General features: G+C 42.5%; 1 protein-coding gene across 2 annotated transcripts; it reads right to left on the reverse strand.

Moving 5' to 3' along the window:
• Positions 1-902: 902 nt before the first annotated feature.
• rbm18 (RNA binding motif protein 18) lies at positions 903-17,459 on the reverse strand. Of its 2 annotated transcripts, none has more exons than XM_010877678.4 (6): positions 17,271-17,459; positions 16,442-16,822; positions 9,924-10,050; positions 5,624-5,704; positions 2,717-2,805; positions 903-2,140 (listed from the first exon to the last, which is right to left on the reverse strand). In XM_010877678.4, exons 2-6 carry the CDS (start codon positions 16,813-16,815, stop codon positions 1,981-1,983), a joined length of 831 nt encoding a protein of 276 aa, XP_010875980.1. In that variant the 5' UTR covers positions 16,816-16,822; positions 17,271-17,459; the 3' UTR covers positions 903-1,980. The 2 variants fall into 2 exon arrangements, with proteins under 2 accessions (XP_010875980.1, XP_010875979.1); XM_010877677.4 differs by having other exon boundaries at positions 5,618-5,704.
• Between the last annotated feature and the right edge of the window lie 20 nt (positions 17,460-17,479).

The following is a 17,479-nucleotide window of genomic DNA, read 5'->3' on the forward strand; positions in this document are numbered from 1 at the left end:
TAAACCTACACCCTGAAAAATAGTGAGGGAGAATCTGTAGCTAGCAAACATTGATTCTGTGGAGACCTTAAAAACAAAAGTGGGACGAAGCCGGTGGAACGTATGTAAAACCTAGGCTATTTAAAATAATAACAGCAGTGGACTGTTCTTCATTTAGGCCTACTAATAGAAATTACGGATTACCAGGTCACATTTGAGTTCCAGTTTACTTACTAAAGACGGACTAATAATTGAGTTCGCGCGCGCATAATTGAAGTTTGGACAGTTACATTGTCATCATCATCAAAGCAATGAATGCTTGAGTCTCGTTCCAAAAGGAGCACCATGAAGATCAAGAGTTTGGGATTTTTCTGAGGCCACGTCGGTCATATTAGGGTTTTGAAAAAGATACAACTATAAATGTTTAAGACAATTCTCCAGCAGATTGGTTAATAACATAACTGATTCATTCTGATAAATTATGCATTGGCTTATTATACATCTGTTCGAATTAATGAATCTCAATGGATACTTGAAATAGCTAACATGATTGCTAAATTAATAACTGACAAATTAAGGTTTCTGAGGTATTCTCTTTTTACCATTCAGGTTGCAGACAGGCTAATCATGCGCCATTCAAGGGCATCAAACGGACACCCATTCAAGCTGCCTGCAATACATTTCAAAGAGACAAGAAGCTCAACGATCTTATATCAAGTGATTAATTTCTTAAGAAAATTCAATTAGCCTTTTATGATTGGAGAATGAGGACTGGTATTACAAAAACTCTGCGCACAAAAGATGAGTGGTAAACATGCAAAGATAGATTGGCATAACTACGAATTACAGGATTATCAGCCCTGTAAAAAACAACAACATGAAGGCTACAATACAGCATAGTATGTGAATTAGGCAACAAGAAATTAGGGAACAAATGTTTTTTATTAAATGATCAAATAATTGATTATGAAAGTTGCAGTTGGGTTTACTGGGAGCCTAAATAGTTGTGTAATATTGATAAAAATATCCCACTTATCAAATTACATTTCAACAGCCAAATGTGTGATGGATATAATACCTTTTGCATATAATTTGCTCAGAAGACACAGAATGGTTACAACCACGCTGTTTTAAAGACAAGATTTTGTCACGCTTTCTCTTTGTGACTGTAGACCCAACATAATACGGTGATGTTGACCAGGGCAACAGAGCAAGTAGAACATTATTATCCAATACATTAACAAATTGGAATATTGTAATGACAAAATATAACAGGAAAATAAAGGTCTGGCATTTAATTCTACACACATTCATACATAGCCTTTAAAAAGAGTTTTGACTAAAGATGTAGAAAAGTAGATCGATTACCAGAAAAAAAACAATGTGACAATGTCCCACTCCTCTTAGTTATAATAAAATACCACAGGTAAAAAATTAAAACAGGTGCAGTTTTTGATTTCACCTATAAAACTGCAAAGTTGTGCTGCCAGTTTGTCCAAACCTGAAGGTATACAGTCCAGATGTTGAGTTTGGTGGCCTGACCTCCCATTGTTATAGCCTGGTAACAGTTCTGTTTGTGCCATCTTCATTGCAGTTATTGTCACTGTGTGACAAGGAGTTGATAAGATAGCACAAACTGACTGGCAATCAAGCTACTCCCACTAGGGTGTAATAATAACTTAATTATCAATATATACGTTAGCATGGTGGCAACAATGGTAAGCACTTCAAGTGTAACTAAGTCTTTCAACTCATTACAGGAGACCGATTTGAGAATGCCACTGCCTTAAGTTAGGCATTGAAGGGCTGGAAAATTCAGTAAGCTTATTTTTTTAATTCCCAAGTTTTCCAGGAATCCTGGTTGGAGGATTCTGAAGTTTCTGTTTATTTCCATCTGATATCAGCAATCTTTGAACATGTATTTCTGGAAACCCTGGGAATTTGGGGAAATTTGCCGGAATTTTGCGAGGTGTCGAATGGTCTGTGCCCTGCCTATGAGTGTCATCTCCTGAACTTGCGGAAGGGTCTGCTGTAGGGCTGTGGGCGTTTCTTCTCCGGGGGTTTGTTGTACATGTAGGCAGAGGGGCCCTGGTACTCCTCGTCTGGGTTCTCCTCCATCATCTGAAGCTTTGCCTCGATGGCACGGATCTTCGCACTCGTACTTTGTATGGGAGAGAGAGGAAAAGAGAGTGAGAAGTGGTTTGGAGAAAGAGAGAGAGAGTGCGAGGCCGAGAGAGGTAGAGGGCTATAGAAGCTGAGTGAGTGGGGAAACCAACTGGAGAGAGAGCCACAGTATTAGCTAGAAAGAGTGTGGAGCGGAAGGGGTGCAGCCGGAAAAAAAGGAAACTGCCTGTTTATCTTTGATCTTTTCCTCCACACTGACCGGCCTATGGTTTCCAAGTGTGTTTTTCAAGTTTACAGTGAAATTAAATGAAAGCACTTTCCCGATGACCCTCCCCATAAAGTCAATCTTAGGCAAGGTTGTCTCAGTGATAACGCTAATAAAAAGGCCATTTGTTTTTGGAACTGCTCCTTTTAAAGGGACAGCCTTGTCGAGAAATTAAAATAAACACTTACCCAAATGTGAGTAATGTACATTTGACTGAGATGCTGATCGTGAGTTAGTCACGGCTTCATAAAACATCAGCAGTGCGGGGAAAGAAAAAGTGAGAGACGTACAGAACAAAGGGAGGGACCGGGAGGGAGGAGGGGCCGCGATAGACAGATAGGGACAGACCTCAGGTTGGTGGGCAGGTCCAGTTCGGCGCTGCACGACGGCTCCAGGCTGGCAGGGCCGTTCTTGTCCCCCCGGAAACCTTCAAACCTCTGGAGGAGATGGACGGACAAACAAAAAGAGAGAAAGAGAGGAAAAAACAGAAACACAGAAAGATAGAGAGAAAAATAAACAGAGAGACAAAAACAAAAGCAAGGACACCTGTGAGACGTGATTAAAGTGATTAAAGCATGCTGAGATAATGAGAAGAGTTTCTAGCGAATGAACTGCAACTTCCTCCCACATGGCTGGCAAGCCTGGTTACTAGGTAACCGAAGACCGAGCAGGGATCTGGGGCCAGCTAGCTTATGGCAGGTCGCCTACGGTCGCGCCAGTGGCAGAACCTGGTGACCACAGACACAGCCCGTTTAGCTTACTGTCGCGCCATGGACCAGGGAGGGGCTGTATCATTGTGTTTGCCTGCTGCTTTTGGTCAACTCCAAAGGCACTGTGGGGAAGCTGAGCGGCACAGCAATTGAGCTGTGAATTCATTCCTCTGAAAACCGCCCCCTCATATCTTGACTGATGGAATATGAACCTGGGGACAGAAGAATGGGGGAGGGGCAGACCATCACCATACCAGAATTGACTCATATCAGACTTACCAGAACTAATATTCAGTTAGGATTACTAGGGTACATTTTCGATTACGGACAAAAGCCCCATGTCTTGGTGTCAAAACCACACCCATCATGATTCAATATACATTTTTCTATTTTAGAATTTGCGATTTAGGAGGAACTCTAGAGCACCTTACAATCAGGTTTTATTTACACATGGGGCTCAATGAATTTTTTTTGCATTATGCTAATTTTAACCAATACATTTGATGTGTCAAAAGATCAGAATTGGTCTGTCTGTTTAAAAGCAACATAACCACACCAATCTTAAGATAACTGGGTAAGGAAACTACATGATTCAGTCCTGAAAATTACTTAATTACTTAACATAACAGTAACTTAATTCTAGAACTGCTATGGAAGTGAAAACACAGGCTATTGTTTTTCCTGCAGGAATACCTAACCACACACTAGTCATGAGCCAGAGGACTTACATTCATGACAATCCGTTCTAAAACAATGACTCTCAAATCCTCCCTTCCCCCCATTTTCAAAGACATTCTAGAAGAATCTATAAGTTCCAGATTGGAAAGTACCACTGGTCTATTTTCTACATGTATGATCTGTATCATGTTTCACTCTTAAATGCAGTGCCTCTTCCCTCCATTATCTGTAAGTACAAGGGTTCATAGGTCAGGTTTAGCCTGAGAGGCGACCAGCTCCAGAACAGCTGAAAAACCCCCACAAAAAAACAGCAGTCCAGACCAAATTAGAAGCCTTAATAAAAACAAAGCAGATGAGGATCTCCAGTCTACAGTGACTACAATTTGCATCACATGCCTTTGGAAATCATTCAGAACCTTTCAATTTCTCAAACGTTATGAATTTAATTTGTAATAGATACAAAAGTTTTGCCATCAATCAACAAACAAAACTATCAAGCGATCACAGGTTCCATTCTTCTTTGGTGTGCCTCTACCAGCTTTGAACACCTGGATTTTGACATTCTCCCATTCTTCCTAGTAGATCCTTTCAAGCTGTCAGACTGGAAGGGGAGTGTTGGTGAACTGCTATCTTCAGGACGCCTCACAGACAGTGATTGGGGTTCATGTCCGGGCTATGGCTGAGCCTACCAAGGACATACACAGACTTGTCCCACAGCCACTCCAGTGTTGTCTTGGCTGCATGCTTCAGGTTGTTGTCATGCTCAAAGAAGATTTTTCACCCCAGTCTGAGGTCCTGCGCACTCCTTATTAGGTTTTATTAAAAGCCAAAAAATACCCTGAAACCCTGAATAACAACCATTATACAAAACTTTCACTCAAAATTGTGTCTATAGGCCTTCATTTCTTCTATGACTCAGCGTGGTTGGCCATGGCAACCACAGTGATGGAAGTCTCATCTGTGTATCCATGCCATTATAACATCTGTTCCAGTCTGCAGCAGAGGCTATCTCCATGTTGAAGCAGCCACTTTCTGTACAATTCATTGCTCATCCCTTCTGATGACCTGGTTGGATTTGAGATCACATGACTGACCAGGTCTTTTTAGGGGGGGTGGGGGGAAATTAACTTCCAAGTCCCACCCATTTGAACATATTAATAGGGAACACTGAAAAGAACTAAAAACGTATGCACTCACAACTGCAAATTGGGGTGGACACAAATGTTATTGTAACTAAAATGTCAGATGCCTTCACTGGCCGTGCTACAACACATTCTCTCAGTTAAGTTCTCTAACAGTCTCTATGATGGCAACCAACTAAATGTGTTATTTTCCTATTCTCAATCTGTCTTGGGTGTGAGGTGGCATGCCATGAACCCTGAGAGTGGTGGGGGAGCGGGAGGGTCCGGAACCGGACTTGTCCGCTGCTTGTTGTTGTCGAAGGAGGGCTGCGCTGTTAACCTTGACCTACGACTGGTGTCCCTTTTCCCCTCAGAGTGGAGTGGGAGTAGGGGAGATGAACGCGGGAGAAGGGAGGGGGCGTGAATCGGCCCCATACAGGATTTCCTTAGTCCACACGGCAGCTGGCTTATTGTTAGTGACGAACCAGTGTTTCTGGAGACCAAGAGATCTGACCCAGGCCTAGAGGGACTGACCGCTGTCCTGTAATACTGTCAGCTACTGATCTGAACTCACACTGCATTCTGGCACCAGGCAACACTAAGCACCAACGGCATGCTACAGGCAAAACACTGCTCAGGGCTCAGACATTTGGATAACATCGTAGTTCTAACAGAAAGACCATCAGTGAATCACAGGGTGTGTGTGTGTGTTGCGAGACGTTTAACAGGGCGTCCCTTACCTTTACCTGTGCGTGAGCCCAGCGCACAACCAGCTTCTTAGACAAGGCCAACTTCCCATTCAGACAATGGATCGCCCTCTCGGCCTCCTGGAGAATAGAAAAAGAGTAGATGACTGCTTCTCAAAAGATTATGGCCGGTGTCATTTAACGGTCACCCTTATCCAAGACCTCGTATGCTAATCATTGTGTCATTATCAACTACAGCAGAGTGACAATGACCGAGACGATAATGGCTGCTGCTGCCGATAATGCATGTCTGCATGATGCTAAAAGACACTCTCTTTAATAGCTGCCCGGGGACTACCTTCCATCGCACTTGAGAAACAGCTGAACAGAGATTTTTATCATGGCATTAAAGCCCTGAGGAGTTTGGAGGGAACACCGTAATGTGAAGTGATGAGCAATATTCAGTTAGACTAGCCTTAACTATAAAAATGTGTGAGATAATTAACCGTGCACAGATATATATAAATACACACACACACACACACACACACACAATTATATATTTGATTATTGCTTTTCACTGAAGAAATTACACTTTGCAACTATGTAGTAGTGAGTGTACAGCTTGTATAACAGTGTGTAACAGTGTAAATTTGCTGTCCCCTCAAAATAACAGAACACATAGCCATTAATGTCTGAACCGCTGGCAACAAAAGTGAGTACACTCCAAATGAAAATGTCCAAATTGGGCCCCAAGTGTCTTTGTACTCCTCACCTGGTTGCCGCCACACACGCTTGACACCATCTGAACCAAATACATTTACCTTGGTCTCATCAGACCAAATGACATGGTTACAGTAATCCATGTCCTTAGTCTGCTTGTCTTCAGGGGCTGTCTTGTGCATCATCTTTAGAAGAGGCTTCCTTCTGGGACAACAGCCATGCAGACCAATTTGATGCAGTGTGCGGCGTATGGTCTGAGCACTGACAGGCTGACCCCCCACCCCTTCTACCTCTGCAGCAATGCTGGCAGCACTCATGTGTCTACTTCCCAAACACAACCTCTGGATACGACACTGAGCATGTGCACTCAACTTCTTTGGTCGACCATGGCGAGGCCTGTTCTGAGTGGAACCTGTCCTGGTAAACCACTGTATGGTCTTGGCCATCGTGCTGCAGCTCAGTTTCAGGGTCTTGGCAATCTTCTTATAGCCTAGGCCATCTTCATGTAGAGCAACATTTTTTTTTTTTTCAGATTGTCAGAGAGTTCTTTGCCATGAGCTGCCATGTTGAACTACCAGTGACCAGTATGAGGGAGTGTGAGAGTGATTACACCAAATTTAACACACCTGCTCCCCATTCACACCTGAGACCTTGTAATACTAACGAGACACATGACACCGGGGAGGGAAAATGGCTAATTGGGCCCAATTTGGACATTTTCACCTAGGGGTGTACTCACTTTTGTTGCCAGCGGTTTAGACATTAATGGCTGTGTGTTGTGTTATTTTGAGGGGACAGCAAATATACACTTTTATACAAGCTGCACAATCACTACTTTACATTGTAGCAAAGTGTAATTTCTTCAGTGTTGTCACATGAAAATATATAATCCAATATTTGCAAAAAATGTGAGGGGTGTACTCACTTTTGTGAGATACTATACATACAGTGGATATAAAAAGTCTACACACCCCTGTTAAAATGCCAGATTTTTGTGAAGTAAAAGAATGAGACAAAGATAAATCAGTTCAGAACTTTTTCCACTTTTAATGTGACCTATTATGTGAACAATTCAATTGAAAAACAGACTGAAATCTTCAAGGGGGAAAAATGAAAAATAAAAACCTTACAATAACCTGGTTGCATAAGTGTGCACACCCTCTTATAACTGGGGATGTGGCTGTGTTCAGAATTAACTAATCACATTCAAACTCATGTTAAACAGAAGTCATTACACACCTGCCATCATTTAAAGTGACTCTGATTAATCACAAAGTTCAGCTGTTCTAGTAGGATTTTCCTAACATTTTCTTAGTTGCATCTCAGAGCAAAAGCCATGCTCTGCAGAGAGCTTCCAAAGCATCAGAGGGATATCATTGTTGAAAGATATCAGTCAGGAGAAGGGTACGGAAAGAATGTCCAAAGTATTAGATATATCATGGAACACAGTGATGACAGTCATCATCAAGTGGAGAAAATATGACACAACAGAGACATTACCAAGAACTGGATGGCAATCCAAAATGTATGAAAAGAAGAGAAGAAAACTGGTCAGGGAGGCTTCCAAGAGGCCTACAGCAACATTAAAGGAACTGCAGGACTTTCTGGCAAGTACTGGCTGTGTGCTACATGTGACAACAATCTCCTGTATTCTTCATATGAATGGGTTGTTGGGGTAGGGTAGCAAGACTGAAGCCTTTTCTTACAAAGAAAAACATCCAAGCCCGGCTGAAGTTTGCAAAAACAAACATCAAGTCTGATGTGTTATGGTCTGATGAAACCAAGGTTAAACTTTTTGGACATCATTTTAAAAGGTATGTTTGGCACATAAACAACACTGCACATCACCCAAAGAACACCATACCCACAGTGAAGCATGGTGGTGGCAGCATCATGCTTTTGGGCTGTTTTTCTTCAGCTGGAACTGGGGCCTTAGTCAGGGTGGAGGGAATTATGAACAGTTCCAAATACCAGGCAATTATGGCACAAAACCTTCAGGCGTCCATTAGAAAGAGGAAGATGAAGTTCACCTTTCAGCACGACAACAACCCACAGCACACATCCAAATCCACAGAAGCATGGCTTCAACAGAAGGAGATTAAATTTTGGAATGGCCCTGCCAGAGCCTAGACCTGAATACAACTGAACATCTGTGGGGTGATCTGAAGAGCGCTGTGCACAGGAGATCTCCTCTTAATCTGACTATTGCAAAGACTAGTGGGCAAATATTGCCACGTCAAGATGTGCCCTGCTAATAGACTCCTACCCAAAAAGACTGTAATAAAATCAAAAGGTGCTTCAACAAAGTAGTAGTTTAAGGGTATGCACACTTACGCAACCAGGTTATTATGAGTTATTTTGTATTTTTTCCCCTCAAAGATTTCAGTTTGTTTTTCAGTTGAAGTGTTCATGTTATAAGTCACAAAGGTGGAAAAAGTTCTGAAATGATTTATCTTTGTCTCATTCTTTTATATCATCAGAACCTGGCATTTTAACAGGGGTGTGTAGACTTTTTATATCCACTGCACGCACACACACGTTTGGGGTCACTTTGAAATGTCCTTATTTTACATGAAAACATACATGAATTGAGTTGGAATTGGAAATATAGCAAAATGAATAGGAAATATTAATTAAGGTTAGAAATAAGGATTTTAAAAAGAAATAATTGTGTCTTTCAAACATTGCTTTTGTCAAAGAATCCTCCATTTGTCTCCACCATGATTGGCAGATGGAATCAATCCCTCCTCCAGTATCTTTTCATTTGGTCTGCATCGCACAAATGTTCTTTTTTTGTTATTCAGACACCCCTAGATTTGTGTCCATAACACTTTTTCCAATTTTTCTCTGGCCAGTGTCTGAGTTCTTTTGCCCTTTTAATGTTTTCTTTTCATACATTTTCTGAGATAAATGCCATATGAGATACGGCTTTTTACTTTGAAACTCTGCCTAGAAGGCCAGCATTCTGGAATCGGCTCTTTACTGTTGACGTTCTGGTGTTTTGCGGGTACTATTTAATGAAGCTGCCAGTTGAGGACCTGTGAGGCGTTTGTTTCTCTAGACACTAATGTATTTGTCTTCTTGATCAGTTGTGCACCGGGGCCTCCCACTCATCTTACTACACTGGTTAGAGCCAGGTTACACTGTTTTGTGAAGGGAGTACTACACAGCATTGTGCGAGAACTTCAGTTTCTTGGAATATTTTTTGCATGGAATAGCCTTCATTTCTCAGAACAAGAAGAGACGAGATTCAGAAGAAAGTTCTTTGTTACTGGCCATTTTGAGCCTGTAATCAAACCCACAATTGCTGATGCTCCAGATACTCAACAAGTCCAAATGACAGTTTTATTGCATCTTTAATCAGCACAACAGTTTTCAGTTGTGCAAACATAATTTCATATGAAAAAAAATGCTTTTCTTTTAAAAACAAGGACATTTCTAAGTCAAACCCAAACTTACATACATATAGATATAAATTGTATAATAACTACTCTGAGGGAAAATGTACTTGCTATGGTTGTGCTCTGGATATGAATGTCTGTTCTTAGATTGAAATGTAATGTGCGTCTACACTGTGACATAGAGACTATAATTTCTTTGAGTTGAAAGATGTGAAATGACGGGTGTGGGGCCGTACTTCTTTGGTGTGGAAATTAACGAAGCAGTATCCTCGGGGCTGGCCCTCCATTGGTCCTGACTTGTGGAACAGGAAGTCAAACTGCCTCACCTTGCCAAATTTCTCCAGAAGCTTCACCAGGTGATACCTGTGGAGGAGAAACCCACGTTATATTAAGATGAAGATGAAGCTTCACAATGGCAAAGTACATTTTCTTGCATAAACTAATTTGATCCCTTTTCAAAAAAAAAAAAAAAAGGTGAGTAATGGCACAATTTTTTAGTCGTGAGTAATCTTCAAGCATATTCAAGAAAAGTAGCAGAGAATTGTGAAAGAGAAACATTTTACTAGAGTAAATATATATATATATTTTTTTGTATATATATATATATATATATATATAGATAAGGCACACCTGAATTCCATTACGGCAATCAGTCTTCTACGATCAACTTGGGATATTATTCGTAACATAGCGGTTTGACATTCCTTTGTCACAGACAGCGCAGTCTATTCATAACATCTACCCTCATACAGTAGCACTGGATCTGCCTTCCCTGTCAGCTGACCCTGATTAGAATGACAGGTCTCTTTACACCTTTTCAGCCACAGTAAATCTTTCCACAACAATGCAGGGGATGCAGACACAGGACAATGAGAGAATAAAAAAGAGGAAGCTTGAATTCCCAGCAGAGTCTAATTGGAGAAAAACATTCACTACTGTACTGCTCCGTGTGGCTATCTGCCGTGCCGTCGCAACGGCCCCTGGCCTGTCAGTCCACGGGAGCCGTGGGAAGTTGAACAGGTCCGCCTTCCATTCGAGTCATTAGTGGTGGGATTGATTCACTAACATCCAGGACCCATAATGTGAATCGTTTGACTGTCTGCTGTTGGGGAGGTGGTTAGGCCATATCTAGACCATAGTATAAGTGCCCACCCAACAAGTCGAAAGAGCTGTCCCCTGCTACAACTCATTAGAAATGATAGTAAAAATGGTCAATGGCTGTAACAGTCATTCAGCGTCCACCCCCGCGACGGAAGACGTTTAACGTTTCAGGATATGATAGAGGCTGTGATTTTAGCCTAAACACAGTAAACCCAGAATGGAGGCATGTTAAGTCCAAGCTGTGATTAGTAGGAGTGGGGGAAGCCGTCTGAACAAGCAGCAGCCCCTTTAATGTGTCCTTGTCGACGCTTTGTATTGGTGGGCAGCCTTGCATGCGTTCTGTGCGTGGGAGTGCATTCCCATCGTTGCCCGAGCCAAATATCGCTGTCTGCGCTCGCCATAGTCAGTCTATGTGGCACGCCAACCGTTCAGGGCTTCTTACGAACACTGCCACGGTAGACTAAGAATGAATTCAGGGTAGATTAAGGATAAAAAGGCAACCTGGTCATACCAGTGGTACTACAAACTTTATGTCGGTTGTCACAGTCCTCAGGTGTAGGTTGGCATGACATAAGCACACCGCTACAGTGGGTTATAATGAATTAAGCCCATTGCAATAGGTCAGGGGGAGTTAAACATACGACCAATGGGCTGGATCTATTATAACAGCAATATTCTTTAAAATGACTAAAAATTATGTGTCCAGCTCGCTAATACTAACTACAACAAAAGTCAGGGAGCAAACTTTTTTTGGCAAATTTTTCAGGGACACGTAACATTTTCAGTGCAAAATGGCTTCGACACACCAGCAATTGAGCCCCAAGACTGTGAATAGCTATGGTCAAAATGGTATTTAAGATATTTGAAAAGGTATCTTTAAGGTTTGACCCAATGTCCCATACAACGCAACACCTTCCCTGTTGAACAGTAAACACAAAGAAATATCTTAATTTCATAATGTACACTGTTACAATAATCAATGTCCCTTAATAGCCTATGTTATGTAAAAAAGTAATAATAGAACATTTAAAAATGGGTGTGTCTTTATTTTTTTTCCGGAGTGACACCCTGGGAATAGACTTATCCAACCATTGGCCAACCTTGTGTTCTGTACGAATAGCTTAAAGGAGAAGCTTGGACCACAGTCCATTTGATTGTTTTGTTCAGCAGTTATTTTTATATTCCTGGAAAGGTATGTAGCCTAGCACCAGGAGATGGGGGAGTACAGGGGGTCACGGCCATCATCCCAAATTGCACTCTATTCCACTTACCGGGCACTCCTTTAGAACATACCCTCATGGGGCCTGTGTGGAAATAGTGAACTACATAGGGAATAGGGAGCATTTTGAGCCCTGAACTGAATGTATTAATGTCTTCCCTTGGCCTCCCAGAGGCTTTCACTCCAAGGAGAATGTCTCACTTTCCCAGACTCCACCCTCTGCAAGCTGGAATCAAGGGTCTTCCTGCTGCTCGTACAGATTGAGGAATTGATAATGGGCCGATAGACTGGGAACAACCCTGTGAGGAACGGACCACTTCTGGCCAAGAGACCACAATGCACTTCTCCTGAGAGGCAGTAAAATGTGCTGGCCGGTGGGAGGGGAGGTAAGGTCCGACGTGGGTATGAGTGATTTCTTTGCTTCGGGGTATTCTTTGGCAAAAGCATAAACCCGAGCCAGGCAAGACATCTGGTCGTAGAACCACAAAGTGCAGTAACGGCTCAGCACCTGTGGTTCCTCTGTTCTAAGGCCATCTATATGGGAACTGGTGTATGAGAAGGAGGAACTGAATACTCGCTATCACAAACACTCTCAAACTGGGCACAGAGAGAATGAAACAGAGACAGAAAGAAGGAAATCGGGAGGAAGAAATAGACACAGAGAGAGGAAGACCAAGAAAAACAACCATTAGTTCCACTGGTGAGAAGTGCGTTTAACAGAATCAACAAGGCCTCCGTTTCAATGTCATTTCATGTAAAAACGAGGCAAAGGGGGTCTTCCCAGGTCCTTCCTGGGTAAGGGGGAGTTAGAGGCCAATGAGTTCGCCAAGCCAGGTTTAACCTTTTCCCCTGTCCTGTTCCCAACGCTGGGATATGGTGGTTGGGTCCCTAAGCCCTTTGCCACCATATCCCAACCCTCCCCCCATGATGTCCTAGCACCACAAACACCCTGTAGCTCAATCAGCTGGACCCCTCGCCTGCCTTGACTGGGCGCATGGGCCAACAGTTCATTTGCCATATCAAGACAGATGTGGCCCTTCAAACTGCGTGAATCAGGTGGCCATGTCACTGTCTGAAACCTGCCTGGACATGTAGGTCAAAAAGGCAAGTTGGGATGTCACTGAGGGTGAATGGGCTCTTGGTGGCAAGCGTCACGGTCACCTCAGATGGGGCAGGGTAAACATTGTTGACAGAAACTCAAAAAAAAGCTTTCCAGTATACAGTATCTTTACCCATCTTTAACCCCTGAACGCCGGCTGTTGAGACCTCAGGCATTTCTTACACGCCTGCTGCGTTAGGCTAAGGAGAGGTTAGAGCACCTAAAATGAAATGCAGCCATCATTCAAAGGTGGGGACAGAACACAGACTGTAACCTCGGGAATGATGGATGATCCAACGAGTCAAACTCAGGCGATGTTTGTAACTTTGACTGAGCTTTTCCACCACTCTCAGTTTTTCTAGAGGAAGGGGGAAAATGGGACATTGCGCAATGGTTCGGCGTTCTGTCCAAAGACTGGATCATTTCAGCAGAGATTTGGAGGGCTTGAGATCATGACTGATGACGGTGCTGAGGGTCTGACATCATCAAGACCTGCGGATTCATCAGCACGGAAAATAACAAGGAAGAATAACGATTTTTTGGGCTGAGAGAGAAAGAAAACAGAGCGAAAGTGGGAGAGGAACCGGAGAGAGAGAATGCAGATAGAGAAAGCGAGAAAGAGCGACAGAAGAGACAAAACAGAGACTGAGAAAACAAGAGGCAAAGGAAGGCGAAAGAAGGAGGTGAGGGAAAGAGAGGGAACTGATTGTTGAAGCAGTTGTAAAAACCATGTGGTGGTGTTAAAAGAGTTTACATCATTTCACGCCAGGTTTCTGAGTGTAACTATAGTGCCAGATGCCCTGGGGGAATCTTCCAGTTTGGACTTCACCTCGGACAAATGAGTGATCAATGACTCCTATTGCTAGAGCAAGCAGTGAGGCTCCATGCATTGTCCCAATTGGCAACAGTGTTCCCAAACTAGGCTAATGAGTCACTGTTATCCAGGGCCCACAGTAGTGCACATATAGAATAGGATGCCATTTGGAATGCCGAATGGCCTTGCTATTGAGACAGGCCATGTTCAAACTGGCTGGAAAATAAGAGCAGAAAGCAAGTTATACTTCTTAACCACCTGCAAAGTGTAGGGTAAGCCTACCTATTAAGCCCACTTATCCACATTTGGTATTATTTCATTTTCAATATAAACTCTTCATATTGTTAGTTATATTAGTAATGTGTAAAAGAAAAAAATTTAGTTTGTGCTAAGGATGCAACAACTAACTGATAAGGTGGATCATTTAAAAAAATATATATATAATTATCAATTTCTGATAATTAGCCATTTCTGATAAGTTGTGTTTCTGATGTGAGAAATCGTTGATCTAGAATGCATGGTTGAGTTGTGAATTAATGAACGTTAGAATCATCCATCTGGTGGGCTACTTGTGCAGAGTTTGATAACACCTTGTACTGCCTGTTAATAAGCATTCACTAGGATACTGATGGATCCTGCCATTAGTGTCAAAGTTGACAAATCCCATAGTTCTATGAACAATTTGACAGGACTGTTCTGGAAGAAAACCTGATCCAGAGTGCACAAGACCTTAAACTGAGGGACGACAATGCTAAAGTGGCTTTGGGACTAGTCTGTGAATGTCCTTGAGTGGCCAGCCAAAACCTAGACATGACCCTTGTTGAACATCTGAGCAGACACCTGTAGATAGCACTTCACCGAACACTTCCCATCCCATAGTTGAAGAGGATTAACAAGGAAGAATGGGAGAAACTGCTAAAATCCAGTTGTGCAAAACTGTTAGAGGCATACCCAAAAAGACTCAATGCTGAGATTGCTCCCAAAGAAATCTAGAAAGTACTGAATGTAGAACTTGATTTATTTTGTATGAGATATTTCAATAAATTAATCATTGTTGGGGATTATGGTTTTTTGGGTAGATTGATGGCAAAACTTTATCAACCTCAAATGAAATCCAACACAACCTGTAGAAAGTTAAAGGCATCTGAATACTTTCTGAAGTCACGCTGTTACTTTTATCCTGTGCCACTAAACACTATTAGAACACTGTACATGGCTAATAATAAAACATTTAAAAGGTCTTTAACCTTTCCCAACCTTTGTATTTGTAATGTTAATATAAAATTTGAGACTTTATTTCACTTACGTTCATTATAATTCGTAGAAACATTTTCACATTTTCCACTTGTTTTGGTGGACGACAAATGTTTCCCATGACAATGAAGACCCTTTGAATTGAACTAAGTCCAACTCATCTCTTACTCAACCCCACAATCAATCTCTCTCACAGAGAATACACATTAGCGGAAAAACTAAGAAATTACAGCACAGCTTTTTACCTCACATATCAATTACTGCACTCAATTACCCACTTATTTGGGCTCCTGGCTAACTGCAAAAATTAACTAAGTCCCTGTAGGAGAATACTGACCCTTACTCAGAAAATAAGAACTGAACTACTAGCAATGCTGCCTGTCTGTAACTTCACAGAGAAAGGGAGAGCCCTGAAGTGGGTCTTGCTACAACAAACACTCTGAGCATGTGAACTAATTAATCTTACCAATCACCAGCCTGTGGGCATTCTGTTGTTTTCTCTTCTACCAGGGGTTTGTGTCCCAAACGCCACCCTAATCCCTATGTAAAGCCCTTCTCTTGACCAGAGCCCTATGAGCACAGGTTGCCATTTTGGACACACACCAGGTTATTTAAAGGAAAACAGAGGGTAGAGGGGAAGGAAACGCCTGTCTAGACAACGGCCCAGCAAGCCGTACATTTTCCAGGAGTCCACCAGCCATTCCCAACCTGTGCTGCGCGCACCCCCCCCCCCCCATACTCTCCTGAACCAAATAGAGCAGCTAGGGAGCTACAGGTTGACAGAGTAAACACGCCAGGTGAGTGAGAAATGAAGGCAGCCCCTCAGCAGAACAGGTCGCCATGCTCGAGTGCCTCCCTTTCACACGCCCAACGTCGTCTGCTCATTCTCCAGCCCTCACAGACACATGGCTAATCAATCACGCAGGCCAGTCACAGCATTCCCTCTGCCGGGAGGCTGCGGGCTCCCAGGCAAAGAGGAGCGAGCGGCCTGCCTCCCAGTTAGGCGCGAAGTGGCCAGGAGTTGTCCTTAACTACTAGTCTCCTCCAACTAGCCTGGGTTTTTACAAACTTACATAAATTGTGTACCCACATAGCAGGACAGGGCTGTTCTCCAAGGCTACATTTCCAACCTAGGTCAAGGATAACAATTTTTTGTGTCATGTATTTATTTTTTGTATCCAGATAACTGGTGACAGAGGCTAGGATTTGAGTGAGGACACTGTGGTCTGATCCTAGATCTGTGGTTAAGGGACGGTGATTCACTCACTCTGTGATTTTGGGATCGATGTTCCCAATCCACAGGCGATGGCCTTCATGTGAAGAGCTTTCTGAAATGATAGAGGCATTCTCCACAGTCTCGACTGCCAGCTTTGCTATCGTTGGTTTCTTGCTTTCAGAAACAATAGTGACATCATCATCATCTGCTGCTGTCGTTTTCTTGCTTTCTCTAACTATACTGGCTTCCTTGTCCTGCGCTGCTGGCGGGGTTTGTTCCTTGCTTTCTAAAACAGCCGTTACCACTGAAGACTTAATAGGTTTGTCTTTTTCTGATAAGGTGGTGGTAATGTCCATTTCAGATTTTGTGACTTTGTTTTGTGTAACAGTCGGGGAACTATCCACTGTCTCCACGGCATACTCCATGGGCCTCCTGAAAATAAGAGACCGGGTCACACAGTTCAGAAAAACAGCACAAACATAATTTAACAAATACATTGTGGCCTACAACGACTTTCTCTATTAATACTGAAAAATCAAGGGATAGCAAGTTATATTTTTGTTTCGGTAATTCATTGCATCATGTGAGTAGCATGCTGTGTTCAATTCAGTCACAAACATTCGTAAACGCGTTAGCTACGTAACGTCTGTAAGCGTTAGCAATTCTGTTAACCATATATGTCAAGGGACCAATCAACAATGAAATATGTTCATCTGAATTGTTGGTATAATACTGTCTGATGTTCGCATTGCCACAGGTATTTCTCATTGCCATAAGCATAGACACGGACAGGTGTCATTAGTCAAACTTTGGTGCTAACGTCGTTAGCCAACTCTCCTGCTAGCGATAAGTGTTTCTATCAAATGTTTAATCAGTTTACCCCTTTGGTAGACAACTTCGCTTGACGACGGCGAACGGTTCAACTACTCCTCGTCTAGGAAATTCATTTACTTTATGTACGTCAAAATCTATGATTGCATTCAAAATACTTTCATGCAGCAAGCTCCCGTGAGCTGGATGAGATAGTTGCTAGCCGAAATAGCAATAACAGTGGCGCCATCCAATGACGTAGTCCACATCATCCCCCTT

This window comes from Esox lucius, chromosome 14 (assembly GCF_011004845.1).
Source record: "Esox lucius isolate fEsoLuc1 chromosome 14, fEsoLuc1.pri, whole genome shotgun sequence".
Lineage (NCBI taxonomy): Eukaryota > Metazoa > Chordata > Actinopteri > Esociformes > Esocidae > Esox > Esox lucius.